The 16,547-nt window shown below is 38.7% G+C and overlaps 1 protein-coding gene across 1 annotated transcript; it reads right to left on the bottom strand.

Moving 5' to 3' along the window:
* On the bottom strand, positions 1 to 9,142 carry LOC143879262 (uncharacterized). Its single transcript, XM_077381541.1, has 7 exons — positions 8,448 to 9,142; positions 2,939 to 2,975; positions 2,600 to 2,836; positions 2,452 to 2,499; positions 841 to 1,304; positions 626 to 708; positions 1 to 513 (listed from the first exon to the last, which is right to left on the bottom strand). Exons 1-6 carry the CDS (start codon positions 8,747 to 8,749, stop codon positions 636 to 638), a joined length of 1,161 nt encoding a protein of 386 aa, XP_077237656.1. The 5' UTR covers positions 8,750 to 9,142; the 3' UTR covers positions 1 to 513; positions 626 to 635.
* Positions 9,143 to 16,547: the final 7,405 nt, after the last annotated feature.

Here is a 16,547-nt window from a genome sequence, read left to right as displayed (position 1 = left end):
TAGAGGAACATGAAGCAACACACTTTGCACTTTCCCAAAACAAAATGGGATAATGTTTTACATTCAAGAGGCAAATAGCCACTAATTGAATGGTCAGGGAATGTAATAATACATACACTTGTAATCTTCCTTGCTTATAATTCTCTTGATTTCGCATAGAATGCGAGTTCTAGATCATGTATGCAGCATGTTAATAACATATCAGGGCCTAATTTTCAACATAAATTTCATCTAAAAGTGGGACAATGTTATGAATATGAAAGAAAATAACAAAATTAGATGGGCCTACAATTTAATAGAAATGCTAAAGCCATAACGTTTAGGTGGCACGCGTAGACACGCACCATCGTGGAACATGTGTGCGTGTCAGAGTGTGCCGCCCAGGGTGAGGCTTTAGAAGTACTCATAATTTATTATAATGACCAAAATAAGAGGGAAAAAAAGAGATACTGGACATACGTGAAGCTTTCACACGGGCATCGGGCATTGGTCATAAGCAGTTAAATATTTTCTCTGAAAACACAGAAAATAAATATGTTTTCCATTACCAAAGCAACCTTCCCAACTGAACAATCAATAAAAAGGAGAAAGAAAAAGAAAATACAACCCAATTTCAAGCACTGACCTTAGTTTCATCAGAACCTAGAAGAAGTGTGCTTGAAACAGTCGATATTGCACAATCCAACCGATCTCATCATGTCTCCAAAGCTGCCATCATTTGATTCATTCAACAGTTAAGAAAACCAGCTATGTACATGATAAGCCACATTGGCGACAATAGATAAAATAAATACAGATAAAATAAGAAGACACTATTAGCGAGTCCAAGTTTTATCGAACCGATCTATGCTGTTCCTTGCTCTCTCCGGCTGGTCCACGCTGTTCCTTGACTTCTCAGAATGATCCACACTTCTTAATTTGTCTCTCCTATCGGTGCTAACCCTTGACTTCTCTCTACGGTCTGTGCTTGACCTAGATTTCTCTCTGTGGCCTGTGCTTGACCTAGGCCTTTCTCTGTGGTCTGTGCTTGGTCTAGGCTTCTCTCTATGATCTCTGCTCTTTCTTGGGAGCTCCGAACGGTCTGAGCTAGGCTCTGAAAGATCAGTGTTCTGATTCGATCCGTTTCTGATGTGAGGTGATTTTCCGATGGCTGATATGAACTTCTTGAGATGCTTTATGTACTCTGGATGGATTTCCAAATCACAGTGGTTCCCACCTTTAAGCCACAGTGGCTCATACTTCTCTTTACATAGCTCCCAAAGCTTCTTACCATGAGACCAATTCACTACTTGATCTGCTGTTCCCTGCAAATGCCAAAAACACACTCAAAATGCTTTACAGTGTAAACATGCTTGAACTTCATATGTGTGTGTGTGTGTGGCATTTTTGTTTGATCGTGAAAATGCCGGAGTTGGTTTACAACTTTAAAGACATCAACATCAACAGGGGTTCCACCTCTTTTCTCAATTTTAAATTTCTTACCATTCAGAAAAAAACGCAAGGGTTCCCCTCCTACAGAATATAACTTCAAAAGGTTCAAGTGGAACAGGGTAAGGTTTGGGTGGAACAGGATTTTTTTTGGTGACGCAGGGTGTTCCCACCCCCTTCGGGAGTACGACTATTCCCTACGGATGCACGCAGTGGCCCACACACCACGTGCATCAAGATAAGTCCGGGGGGATTCGAACACTCGTCACCAGGGAGCAAACCCGTGACTTACGCCAAAGAGCCAACACCCATTTGGGCAGGTGGAACAGGATTCATGCCCCATCAACCTGACAAGTCAAATTACTGGTATTCTGTATAAATGGTTTTTTCTTTTTTTTTCTCTCTGTATACTACTGGTAAGGTGTGTATTATCCAATTGGAGTCTCTGGACTAAGACTTGTCAAGATAGTTTTCAGTGCATGAAATGATATATATTCGATTTTCTAGTTACATACACTATCTTTGTGGATGTGATGCAGAAGTTAGGAGTTACACAAATTTACACACTAATTACTATTTTAGTTAACATATTGTAACCCATGTCATTTCCACTACGGTCCGCGGAATCCAATCATATCCAGCGCTACATATTGAAATGAAAATTCATGTGACGTGAGTGGAACAAAGGTAATTTTTTTTAGATCAAGATGAGTGAAAAAAGGTATTAAGATCGTCTTTCCACTACCAAGGAGTTTATATTACATATAAATTCAACATAACTCTGCAGGATTCAGAGTGAGATTATGAATAAAAACTCAATCTGGTACTTCTAACTCAATAAATGTGGCTAATTTAGGTTAATGACACTTAAACAGCAATGCATGATAATAAGATAATGGACACTGATCTAGCTACAAACGTGCAGTCTAGATGATAGCAGTAGTTAGGTCTGTTGCTTTAAAAACTTTGGTAATGAAATAAAGATGGGAGAACTGACTGAATCATTACGGTAGAAATACTCACATGAATTACCAGAACAGGACAACTGACCAGTGGAATTTTATCAATGTTCTGCACAAACACCAGATAAATGTTTGCTAATGTTAAATAACATCTCACTGAATTTATCAAGACCAAAACACCAATAAATCGAATAATAAAAAATATGAACCTTATATATGTCAAACCAGTACGTATGTTTTATGGGATACATAACACGCAAGCCAGACAGAATTGGACTATGCAGAACAACAGCTCTGAGTCGAGGTAAGTGAGTCGCTAAATCCAAAGTAGGGCCACTACCAACTGACTGGCCATATAAAATAATGTCCTCCTCCTTCGCTCCATAAGTTTGTTCAAGGCATTTATAAGCGGCCTCAATGTCCGCATAAGTGTTTTGTTCACTTGGCTAGCAAAGAGAATAACACAAACCAAATCAACTTCTGCTTGACAAAAAACAATTGACAGTCCTAATGTACAAAACATAAACAGTTATACTTATATGCCAGACCTTTCCAGATGACTGGCCATATCCAGAATAGTCATACCTGCAAAGTGTACAAACTCAGAGTTAAACAGGATGCAATCCACTTGTAAGCTTTTAATAGCAGGATGAGAAGGACAAACCAACAGATATCACAATTACGGTAACCAAAGAATGTGTAAGAATAGCTTGGATAAAAAAGTTCCAGACTCGTTCAATACATTTCTTGCACATAAACAAAGAGCTCTCTCTGGGAACGGCAACAAAGAGGTTGTCTCTGGGCATTCGCTACATCCACTACAGAACAAGAAGGGTTTGTTGCATACCATCAGCATGCGAATGTCTGTACAATCGAAGGATCCAGATCATCCATTTGGTCACTTAACTGTGGATGTGCCACTGTACAAAAATACAATGGTTGTGTTTATGGTGATGTGATGAGCGACAAATTCATCTTTGTTTGTCGCAACAGATTAAAACAAGCTCTTAAATACATATACTGCAGTATATGTAACAGTAACTAATATTCCAAATCCAAGTCCAATAATTACTTCCTGCAATCAACTACTAAGTTGGTGAATGCAGTTGCTCCCTAACTAAATGTAGCCCGTGAGGAAGTTATTACATGTTCCAAAGTTTCATATCAATATTCTAAAACATAGACTCAGACGAGAACTACTAGCCAAAGGTAAAGGGGAGTAAACTGAGGTGAGTCAATTATTGAAGCAGTCAATTTTTCACTAACTCAGGCGGGTCAAAGGAGTGTGTATTGACTTAGTAGGGAAAAACTCAGTCTCGGTCAAAAACTTCGACAAGGTAAATTAAGCCGACTCGCATGAGCCTCACATAATTCTTCTTCTTCCTCTTCTTCTTATTCTCCATCTTTATCATCATCATCATCTCATCTTCTTCTCTCTCTTTTTTGTTTTTCTTTTTTGGGACAACTGGAGAAAAAAAAAACATAAAACAAAAGCAACATACACTAAAGTTTAGAATAAGCGAATGCAGTCTCGGGGTTGGGCGTTACAGCCTGTAGCTTAACGGTCGAGACTTTGTACCTCAACCTTGAGGTTGCAGGTTTGATCCCAGCTTAGAGAAGCCAAGGCACAACAGCTTCTTCCCTGAGCCATCTAATGGACTTCAACAAATTTCCTGCAGACAGAACCCTGGCCATGTCTGCCATCATGTAACAGTGAAGCCTAGTCTTGGGTTTGCCAATAAATGCATCCAGGCAACTTCCTTTTTTAGAATGGCAACAATTTATTAGAAAAGAGGGCGATGCCCGAGGAACGAAGTGGTAAAAAAACAAGCAAAATGAGAGAGAGACAGAGAGAAACAATAACTAATGCAACCTCATAGAATAAGAAAGTCAAAGACTTCAAAGCTAAGTCTATTACCCTAGTGCGGGCGAGCTGGTCAAGATCACAATTGGCTGAGCGCCAAATGTGTTGAAAAGTCATGGGGTGCCCCTCCATATGAACCAAGATCCCTTCAATCATGTCAACAAATCTCCATGGATAGCAAGCCCCCGCCTTCACCAAGCGGATATTAAGCAAGTCATTGTCCACGATCAGGTTGCTGAGGTTCCTGTAATCCAACGGGTGAATACCAGATTGTAAGGCTAGCACTTCAACCTTCTTAGAATCCCTCTAACTCCCCACTTGGTAGCCCCTTCCTCATTGCGGAGAAGAACAACCACTCCAGCTGGGCCCGCGTCCCCCCTACTGGATACCTCAAAATTCATCTTAACTAGCCTAGTAGCAGGAGTGGCACAAAGGGGTATGGGTACAGGCCACGATCCTGCCCATGCACACCTAAGCCCAAGATTGTCGAAAATAGTATATTCATTTATTTATTTTTATCAGCGTAAAATAGTATATTCATGGATGCCCATAAAATTTGAAAGTCAAGGGGCAAAGCTCCATCCCTCAAAAAGATTAGCAATGTGATCTAGAAAAGCCCAAGCAATGCCAAATAGAATCAGAATAAAGGTCCAAATCTTTTTGGCCTCCTTGCAATGAATGAAAATATGGTCCATGATTTCCCATATGTCAGAAAGTGCAACGACTAAAAATTAAAAAAAATTGCGACTACGCAAATAATTCATTTTCAACACCTTATTAAAATATGCAGTCCAACAGAACGTGCAAACTCTTGGTGGCACAGGAGTCCTCCAATCCTATTTGTTGTTAAGGCACGATCGGCACGAGACGCTGCTGGACAAATGGTAAACAAGACCTCATCTCAAGCCCAAATTCAAATTCACTAATCCTTTCTGATAAAGATCTAGTCCAAGGCTTCCATAAATAAGACTACCCTCTCAACCTAACTATCAAAGAAGTTCTTACGGAATTCGACCTACCAAGCAACCTTGTCATTGATTCAGTTGAAGGATTCTTCGACCGTGGTCTCTTTCTTCTTCCCCACAAGAAACATATCTGAGAACAAGTCCTTCAACAGAACTTTATTGCACGAGGGATTAGACCAGAACTGCACTATATCACTTTTGCAAACCCTATAACGAATCCCCCCTAAGAAAGGGAGAGTTAATTTTCATCATGCCTCTCTAGACCTTACCGCCCATATTCTTGTAACCATATGACAAAATCCAGCTACCAACACTGGCATTGTACTTCTCCGCAATCATCCTCGTCCAAGGTGAGATCAATCCCAATTTCGACAACCACTTGCCCAACAACGCTCTGTTCATGGATTTGAGATTTCTAATGCTTACGCACCAAGAGTTCTTTGTCTGGCATTCCTCCTATCCAAATCAGCCCAAAGAAAATTTTGTTGAAGCTGTTCAATGCGCTTAAGGACCCTGACAAGGCATTTGTACAATGGCATGCAATAAATGGGAAGGTTAGACAAAACATAATTAATCTAAGTGATCCCGCCTCCCAAAGAGAGAAAGCTTCCAAGAAAAAAGATTATTCTCCATTTTTTAAAATTTGGGTCTCAAATCCTTCTCTTAGGCCTCCCTCCACATAGGAATTGCTGAAAATGGTTTTTTGACCAGGCACCACCTCATAACATTGAATAGCAACTTTCAGTATCTTGATTTTTCCTTTATTGGTGTTACTAAACACCAATGTGTCGTCCACATACTAGGGGTGAGTAATCTCCACCCTTAGCAATTTCATTCTGAAACCCTCGATCAGCCTACACCTCTTAGGTTTCTTAAACATTCTATTTAAAGATTCAGCCATCACAGTAAGAAGAACGAGCAATAACAAATCACCCATACAGAGGCCATGAGAGGATTTGAAGAAATTCTGAAGAGCCTCAAACATTGACAACACAACATATCCCCCTTAAAAATCTCCCACATACGTAGAAAAAAGCAAGGCAAAAATCGTCCATCCAGGGGACTGGTCTCCTTTAAGGGAAAACAGATTGGCACTAACTTCCTTTTTACTAAACTCAGCCTCAAGCATGTTGTTATTACCTTGAACAACCCGATAAAAGACAAACTCATCCGGAGTAGGGAAAACACTACCCTCTGTAGAGTACAAAGATTTGTAAAATCTCATGACCTCCCAAATGATGGTTGCGTAATCGTCTCCTTTTATATCCTCAATCAACAAAGATTAGATACTGTTACCTCTTCTTCCAGCACCGACACCAACATGAAAATAAGAAGCGTTCTTATCTCCCCCTTTTAGCCACTTAAACCTTGATCTACTCCTCTGACAAAGAACAAACTTACTCTTTACCATCCAGCTCTCTGATAGAATAAATGAGATCCACTTTTTCTGGTTAGCGTGACAATTCTCTTATGCTACGTTTGGTTGCTTGGAGTGGCTTGGAGAGTAGTGGAATAGGAAGTCAAAGGGAAGAGACAAGAATTTTGATTAGCCTAGAATTACCTCGGAAAATTGTGCAGTAGTGTTTGGTTGCGCGGCAAATAATGGGAGAGTAGGAGAAAAAGTAGGGGGTGTCATTACCAATATAGGGAGAGAGAGAGAGAGAGAGAGAGAGAGAGAGAGCATCATTCCCTAGAAAATTCAACCACAATTCTTTGCTTTTGAAATAAGGGGACAAGAAAGAGACAAGAAATTATTTCATGAGAGAAATCCAAGGGAATGAATGGGAATCCAATGCATTTTGGCAACCAAATGTGGAATGGCATGCCAAATCCAAACCAAATTCCAACAGCTGAAGAGCTTTTGTGCAACCAAACGAAGCATTATGGATGCCACCTTCTGAGCTATTCTTTGACAAATTTAAGCCTTTTCTCAATTCTAACATCGATTCAGCCAAACAATCTAGCCTCCCGTCACCAAGTGTCTAATCTCTCTATTTCCTCTTTGGCTATTCCAACGAGGCTGACCGTAACCAGAAGGGGATCACGGTTAGCCTCCCCCGGTTGGGTTGTCAAAGCTAAAATTTGATGTTCCAGTTTTGGGAACCCCAGGCCTGCGGGTATCGGGGGTGTTCTTAGGGACCCAACGGGAGTGGTTATTTGGGCCTTTTCATGACCTAATGGTTCAATGGATGCTAGCGAAGCACAGATTAGAGCGGCTCATCAAGGCATAATGCTCTTGGAGAAGGATAGTTTGTCTCAAACTATTGTCGAAGGAGATTCGCTAAATGTGATTAGGTGGCTTAGAGGTTCTTTGGTTCCTCCTTGAAGACTCACTCGACTCTTTGATGAGATTAGGGATAGAACAATAGGATCCTCCATTACTTTTAAACATGTGAGAAGGTCTGCCAATGGGATAGCTGACAAACTTGCTAGGGATGGAGTAATTAAGCAGGTCTTAGAGTTGTTTGATTTTTTAACACCTTGATGGGGATGTTCACCATCCCAGGTCCTAAAGAATTCATCTAGACAACTTTGACGCCAAGCATCTTAATTCTAAATTCATATATGGAACAGCTGTTTTCAAGAAGAAAAAATGTAAAAAAAAACAGCTGGGCATCTAACAAGCTGTCACATTGGCAACACAAAGAGGCTGAAATATCAGCCAGCAAGCTTTGATGAGATCAAGGCTACAGTTCCTTACAACTAAACTCAAGACCATAAGCTCAACCTCAACAAGAAACACCTGTTTCTGGTGGATAAGCTAAGATTGAAAACACACACAGTCTCTTTTCATTTTCGGGACACTTAGAATCCACCTACGCTTGACGCCATCGAAACATCTCACTAACAATTATAAAATCAAATATAATAAACTGAATCAAAAGTCCAAAACAGAAAAACTTAATGCTCACAAAGTATCATAACCAAATATTTAAAATAAAAAATTTCAGATCATTCTGATCGAATGATCACAATTTCAAAATTTTCTCGATCCTAAAAAGACATCTCATTAACAATCATAAAACTCCATCTAACATACTGAAAAAGGGAAAAAAAAAACCCAAAACAGAAACATAGCGAAATAACATATACTAACAAAGCATCAAAGCCTAATACTTCTAATCACAATTTCCGATCATTTCCACCAAATGAAGCTTAGAATTTCAAACAGAACCAAAGCTGAGAAACGGGAAAAAAAGAGAGAAAATAATCTATTTCAATACTGACCCCATGAGATTTACGCGTAGATGAACGCTGAGCTGAGAAAAGAGCTCGAACATCTGCCCCACATCAGCAGCATTTCCATGCGAATACAGCAAAGTCAGTGTCGCCGATGGATTCTTTACATAGATAGCTACGATCTCATTCCCCTTTTTCGTGCAGAGTTTTAAAACATCAACGTTCTGCTTCCATGTAACACCAGTGAGAATCGTATTACCCGTAGATTCATCAACAGAGAGTTTGTAAGATGGGGGATTTGGAGGGAAGAATGCGAATTTTGCCGCCATTGAGGAGGTCACGGCTCCCATTTTTGCCCTAAAAAGGTCAAAAGTGGAAAACAGAGAGAGAGAGAGAGAGGGGGGGGGGGGGAGAGAGAATTAGGGTTTGGGATCAGATCAGTGCGTTGAAACAGAGTGGGAATCTCGATCTCGGCATCGAATGGGGAGTGAAATTCGATAGTTTTGAAAATGGAGATGAGAAGTGTCGATGATGTCGAGAGTTCGGAGAAATCTAGGGTTTGGGTATTCTGGATCTCTGTTTTTTTGTTTTCTCGGGTTTTTCAGAGCGAGTTGGACTCGGTTGGGCCTTGGGAGCTGCTTTCTTTTTGCTATTGTTGCGTGTGCAATGAGTCATGGTGGAGGGACGGGAGGCGGGGAGTGTGAACTGGGGAGAAATTTCCGCCGCGACAAAGGAAACGGACACGTGTGATACTATTAAAGTAAGTACACTCTAGTTTGGAAGGTCCCACTGTTGTTAAAAGCTAACATGCGCTGGGGCTGTCTACAAGGGTTAGGATCATCCTATGAATTTGTTTTTAGGACATGGAGACATACGTTAAAATTAAAATAAAAAATCATTTAGTCTAGTGATATTGGCACTACCATGTTTTAATAATACACGAACTCCTCTTGTCTTTTATCAACTAAACAACTGTCAAAGGTTACTGCAGTTCCAAAAAATCTAGGAAAGGGGAATGATATTCCGCCACCCCCCTAACAGTTTGTGTGAGAATGAGGATAAATTCATCCCCTTTAATGTTTTTCTTTGTCTTTAAAACTTAACGAATTATTCATTGGGCGGGAGTGGGGGCAGAGGGGTTTTAGCCATCAGAGGGGGGAAATATCATTTCCCCAATTAAAACATAAAAGACTAGCTAAGTTTGCAATTATTAAAACATGGTGGTGCCAATATCAGAAGCCAAAATTGATTGGGAAAAAACATTATAACTCAGGCGGAATTAGAATACCACCTCTTGGCGGGGAAATAAATTCCGACCTTTTGCCCTTTTAATCCCACCCTGATGTCCTTTTTCGACTCCTGCCGTTCAATTTTTGAGCCAAACATTGCAATCATATTGAATCGGAATAGGGTGCCAATTCTAATGACTGTTTCCGATAATTGCAATCCACCCTATGGGTCAATTGGATTAAACTGTCCACTGATAGGCTTGCTTTAGGGCTCTTCTGAGTTTTATGGTTCAATGAATAGGCTATTAATATTGGCCATGACATGTTTTAATAATTGAACGAACTTGGCTTGTCTTTTCTTCGTTAATTGGCTTTGGATAACTTTTTGAGAACTGTAATAACCTTTAACACCAGTCTACATAATAAAAGAAAAGATGGGTTAGTGCAATAATCAATACATGTTGCACTCGTGAAGTACCTAATCGAAGGAACAAGTTATCCAAGGATTTCAATATCGTGGAAACAATCCCGTATGGTGTGTATCCACTATCAATTAGTGGGGTCATATCATGATTACGGAGTGATTAAGTGGGAATTCGGGGTGTAAATAATCGGGTAGAGTTTTCTGCAATTTTTTAATAAGGAATAGATTGTCTATTATTCCATTATGCTTTTGTAATTTGACTGGGGCGCACCTCTACTCCCTTTACTCATTTTTCTTTTATAGCCGTTAGCTTTCGTGGCCCACTCCTACCTAACATCCTCTGTTTTTTTTGTCTCTCTCCGACCTTTTCTTCCTTCAATTATGATGAACCCTTTTCACACTGGAGATTTTATATGCAGTGTGAGAGTGATGTCAAGTATTTACAACAGTGAACGTGGACTAAGTTGAAATGAACCGTTGGATCATATTAACCTGGCTAAAATGAGATAACCTAGCTAAATTAGGAAGCTAAATTAAATTAGTAATTAGGTTAGATTAGTATGTTTCTATTCTTATCTCTTTCCACAATCAATGCTTCTTTATATATTTATCCTTTGAGTGTTCTATATTGTAATTAATCATTAAGATTCATCTACATAAACACTCCTTAGTGAAATTCTCTATTTTATCACTCATATTTCTTGGAACCGACAGTTTTTTCCTAGTGTAGTAAAATAAAGTGAATAGTGTCATTATAAAAAATATGGAAGTGCAGATATCAATCAACTGTATTTTTTTATAGAGGTGTTATCAACTACTTAAGATTATCCATCTAATCAGTACGAGAGCAAAGGACATTGTCCAAAATAATGACTTGTCAACAGTCCCAGTCATCATGAAGTGCCATGTTTTTAATGATTTAAGAAATTGGTAACACCACCAACCACCATATTGTCGATGATTCTCCTTTCAACAGTAGTCTTGACGATTCTCCTCTCTATCCCAGCAAACCTACCAAGAAAAAAACAAGAGTAGTCTTGACTCTTGATGGATGTTGTACAAGTGATTTTCCAAACCATCCTTATCAGACCCATCACCCATACATGACAGGCAGTGTCTAATGGTCAGTTTAAGCTGGTAGGAACCTTTCACAATTGGATGACTCTCTCTTGGAGAGGATATTTGTAGTGGCAAGGTTGGGGTGGTTAGAAGATGAGTACAAGGAGAAAATAGTATACGGTTAACCGGTGAATGTGTAATTATCTTTTCTTTATCTGAGACAATTTAGTTGTTTTTACCAAAAAACAGTTCGACTTATTGGATCTTTATAGCCATCTTTGCGATGATTGGTCATTGGACCTTTGGCAATTTTATGAGATGATTGGTCATTTGGGGTCTATAGAGAGTCCGCTTTATGAAATTTCTCAGAGATCAGAAGTGAGAGACGGTTTATTTATCACCAAGTAGGGACTAATATTATACGGTAGACCTACTTATGCATATTTGCAAAGGAGTTATTTTAGTTGCCCCAACATTTAAAAAAAAAGAAAAGTCAAACAACTGTTTGGGCAATATTAGTTACCTAACATATTTAAAAAGGGAGGTGATAAACCCGCCCCTTTTGATTACTTGGGACACCTAGCAACAGTATATGTGGCAATCAACCCCATTGAATCCTTCTGACGTGAAGTACATTAGCCCTTCTGCAGTCATTGATACACTGCTGCTGGGTGTCCCAAATAATCAAAAGGGGCGGATATATCACTTCCCTTTAAAAAATGTTACGTAAGATCAAAGAACGGACATGACCTTGGATATGATAGAATGGAAGAAAATGATCCACGTAGAAGAACCCAACTAGAGCCAGGATTAAAAATCGGGGTATGATTAAAAATCTATTCTCTATCAATGTAGACAAAAAGGAAATCTATGAGCTGGAATTGCAGGCTATTGAAAGAGGCATCGACCTTGTCCTGTCCATGAACTGTCTGAACTTATGGATCGAATCAGATTCAAAACTCGTGGTGGATATCATCCTTGGAAATGTACCTGTCCCCTGGAAGTGGAAACAAACCCCTAGACAAATCAGAAGCTATCTGGAACATCTGAGTTGGCGAAATATCCCATTCATGGAGAGAAGGAAACTGCCTTGCAGATCAACTGTCAAAAAGGAATTACCCACATAAAGGCTTTCCTTCCATTGTTTTTTTGGCTACTCAAAGCATCCTCTTAGCTGTAATTGAACACAAGAATGGATCATTGTATCTTAGATTGTAAGGGCTGAAGCCCGGCCTGTCTGCCCTTTTGTACTGGCCTCTTGGCCCCCTTTGTTATGCTTCTATCTTAATGATATCTGGTAGGGGTCTTGCTTAACCCCAGCTTACCTATCAAAAAAAAAATTGGAGCCAGGATTAGAGCCGGATAGATTCCTTCTTCGTGAAATTTTTCTAAAGGATTCATTTAGCCGACCCCAACTAGTTTGGGACAAAGGCTTTGTTGAGTTGTTGAGTATGTAACATCAAGGAACCACTCTCCCATCTCGTGGATCCGTACAACCAAATTTATGGGGTATTACAAGGTGCTATCATTTCACTGTAATAGGGAAGAGAGAGACTTTCGTTCTGCTTTATTTCATGTGGAATTGTTGGAGAAATTTGACCATGGAGATGGTGAGAAAATGAGAGTTGAGATGCTCCAAGGAACATTAACATACATTGCTTTCCTTAAGACGATATTCGCTCACACCAATTGGTGCACTCGATCACGATGGACTACTTATTTGACTGTTAGAGTTGCGCCAAGTCGTGATTCTACAACTATCCGTTGCTACGCGATCCTAGGGTCGTGCGAAGTGCAAAGTTCGCCAAAAAGCATCATTAATGCCCCGCTGCCCATGCAGCGCATGCGTTGCATCGGCGCCAAATTGCTCTGTCCCATGGTCCCCCAATTTACCAAAAGCCACATTTGCTACAAAAGCAAAAGAGAGAAGCGAGAGGGACTTTATTGTTTGCTCCTCACAAGCACTTTTCATCAACTACTTTCCAAAATTTAAAACTCTTTTATTTCAAAATCATTTTATTTTGAAAATCCTCTATCAATCTCGTCCTCTTCTTGAATATAATCTTTTTTTTTATTGGGTATGAATATAATCTTCACAATAGGGTTTCTATAGATGTTGTGATGTCGCGGTGTTGCAAATACCCCACCCCCTCCGCTGGTCCTTGTGTATGTTGTTGAAGCGGTGCCACTACAATTAGGTGACGAACAAAGGAGGAAGTTTTTTCAAAAGAGATTGAGACCATAGCACCTCAAAAGCAACATCCATCTATTGATTTCGTTCATGAACCAAAATGCCTTGATATGCTTCATACTGCTGTACAATCTCATGCAGCTTTATGTAAAACAATGAGTGCTCTGACATGGTGGTTTTTACATCTATTTGTTGTGTCTAGATATTTTGGTGATAATATTGTTTTAGCCAATTGACTGAGTTGAATTTTCAAACACAAATCATGATTTTGAACTTTTATTTTCATCAAGGAAGCATGTAGTTTTTAATTTTGGATTTGAACGGAAAAAATTGTCTTTTCTACCACGTAAGAGTGTCGAGGATTCTTTTGGGGAGATGATATTTTCACCCCCTGCATTACGTGCACACCCCACTTGTAACCTGATTTGACGTGAAAAATGGGCAACTTTATGTGAAATCGCGTTATAAGGGGGTGTACAAGTACTGCAGGGGGTGAAAATATCATCACCCTTCTTTTGTGAGCGTGTCGTTGATGTACTGTTCAATAGTGAATATATTGCCAGACAGGAGGCTGCTAGGAGTCGAGATTTGCCATGAGTGTACTATAAATTTTTGTCTTCCGGGATCTTTGACAAAAAATTGTAATCACACATTAATCACTGGAATCATACTATACACATTGATCCGTCAGGGGTGCAACTGGGTTTGGGTTGAGGCTAATCCGAACCGAACCCGAGGAACCACTAACTCAACCCGAACCCGTGCCGACCCAATCCGAGTAACCTTTTTCCCAACCCGATCCTAATCCACCCTGAGTTTTCAAGTTTACTAAAAACTCAAAAAAAAAAATTGATAAAAAATTGTTGGGGTTCACTAGGGTTGGGTTGCCCAAGCCCTCAACCCGTACCCGACCTGAAAGACACCCAACTCTACCTGAATTTTTTTCGGGTTGAACCTGACCCGAGTTGCACCCCTGTGAGCTAGGTTCAGAATGTCATGAGATAGTTCCGTTTATATATCCAGTGTGGGCATTAGAGCATTGAGAAGACCTTTCCCTAATATAAGATCATCGGAACCATTCACAATGGAATATAATCGATACAACAAAGGCTTTATACTAGCACCACTCTTTTGTTCGTACCGTAACATTTTTTAGATCTATCGCCGAATAAAGCTAAATATGATGATGATCAAAGCTTACTTAATACGGGAGCTTAAGAAAGAGTGGGGAAGAGATAGGGTTTCTCATCTTGTAGTTGTGAAACTCTAGAAGAGCTTTTAATAAACTCCAAGTTAAGATTTTCTACTCTTAGTTGGAATTGATTAACAAGTAACTTCTAATCATACTCAAATTAAGATCTTGCATAAATAAAGGTATACTACTCAAATGTCTACACTTCTAAGGTTATCAACTTTTCATCTTTTTAATTATTATGGTTATGTCATCACAGAGGAAGCCCTATTGATACTCAATGTGTTACAATAATGTAGTTATCTCACATGTATACACTAAATTTAAGTTACTTTTTATTGAAAGTAGTTAAAGACACTAAACGAACCCAAATTTTCTCGTAATTAAACATCCAAGTTTGATTTCTCATATTGCAACCTAAATATGTGAGAAGTTTAGAATCATACATCTCCTCAGCCCCGAGAATATCTTATTAATTCTCCATCTAATTAGCATGACAATATCTTAACTCCATCTAGCATGTTCTAGATCCGCTTGCATTGATTAAAATAAATATATTTAACTAAATAAATATAGGAAAATGATATCAACACAACCATGTTTTGATATTTTCACTCAACTTGTCTTTTAGTATCCAAAGAGCTGTCAAAGGTTATTACAATAAAAGCCCTCACAAGCCAATTAAAAGAGAAAAAACAAACTGGTTTTGTGCAATTATTAAATATGGTTATGCCGTTATCATTTTCCTAAATATATTTTAAAATAGCTTATATATCTCTAATAAAACACTTGATAATGTCAGTGGATAAGAAATATAAGTGGATCATGACCATTCGATCATAATTAAAAACCTTGATGGATAATCAGATTAGTAAAGGGAATAATGTAATATCATGGAATCATTAACAAAGCATGCATATATCATTATGTATCAATCTAGTTGCTTTCCTTGCAATTTCCTATGGTTTGATTGATCACAACCATAGGTAAGCATACCGGGGAAGTTATTAACAAACTCTAACTTTCATGAATGGCATGTGAACACAAGGATCACCTACTAGGCCAACTTCTCCTACAATAGCATAAACATGAATCGATCACGTACTTATTGGCAATGGTCTACAATACACACATCATAGTGCATTTCTACAAAGCTCGAAGCAATCTTGACCCATGTTTTGCTTAATTATACCATGTAGGACAAGTCATCGTCAACTTAGGTTACTTGACTCATCTCAAAATTCCATCTCGACATATGAATAGGAATGGATTCGTCCTGACCTCTTGAAAAAAGTAGAAAAGCTTTTCTTCTCTATGCGACTGGTCTCATCTCTCTCAATAAGACTGGCCTTGGTGTATAGACCAACTTGTTGACGATCTTTAGTCAATTAAATAATTAAAATAACTAGGTATTCCAGTTTCATAACATGCAACATCAAAAGCATGAAATAATAAACACTAACAACATCTCGTACATTAAGCAAATATTATCCTTAATACCAATATATGCAAAAATCAACACATTTAACATTTCATGTAAAATTGTTTGAAAGGTCACACTGATGTCTAACACAATATGCACTACTTGTACGACTGGTTCGCGCTACTTTTTTTTGGCAAAGTTCCCACTAGAGAATAACTTTTAAACATGCTCTCGTGCGCATAAGAGTAGTAGTTACAATTTTTGTGCATAAAATCTTCAAGAAAAAAAAAAAAAAAAACACTTATGACTTCATCCTTGGCGTGATTTTCAACTAAATTGAGTCAAATACCAATTTAGTTATTTGATAATTTGTTCCCAATTTCCAATACACAACAGTGGATAAGGGTATTAAAATTAAGTAGTACAAATAAGAAATCCCTTTCTCATGTTTTAGGTGTTATAGATTTTTTTTATCTTTTAAAATATACCCTTTAGTAGATAGAGCGAAGGAATTATAGGGGATTATGGAAATGTTGATGACTGTTTCAAGTGTCTTTTAATTAAATTCATGATATTTCATTATTTTTTCGAATAATTTATAACAAAATTGGTTTGGAAGATTTTGCGTTG

This window comes from Tasmannia lanceolata, unplaced genomic scaffold (assembly GCF_043159265.1).
Source record: "Tasmannia lanceolata isolate RefF3 unplaced genomic scaffold, GAP_Taslan_0.1 ptg000006l, whole genome shotgun sequence".
NCBI lineage: Eukaryota > Viridiplantae > Streptophyta > Magnoliopsida > Canellales > Winteraceae > Tasmannia > Tasmannia lanceolata.
Note: the sequence above shows the minus strand (reverse complement) of the source record. Positions and strands in the feature narration are given on the sequence as shown.

Excerpts from the sequence above, each read along its gene's own strand:
- LOC143879262 (XM_077381541.1), bottom strand. The coding sequence starts at position 8,749 with ATGGGAGCCGTGACCTCCTCAATGGCGGCAAAATTCGCATTCTTCCCT. Across the intron at positions 2,500-2,599 it reads ACTGGTTTGACATATATAAG|AACATTGATAAAATTCCACT; the intron begins GTTCATATTTTT and ends GTGTTTGTGCAG. Across the intron at positions 709-840 it reads GCAAGGAACAGCATAGATCG|CTTTGGAGACATGATGAGAT; the intron begins GTTCGATAAAAC and ends AAATGATGGCAG.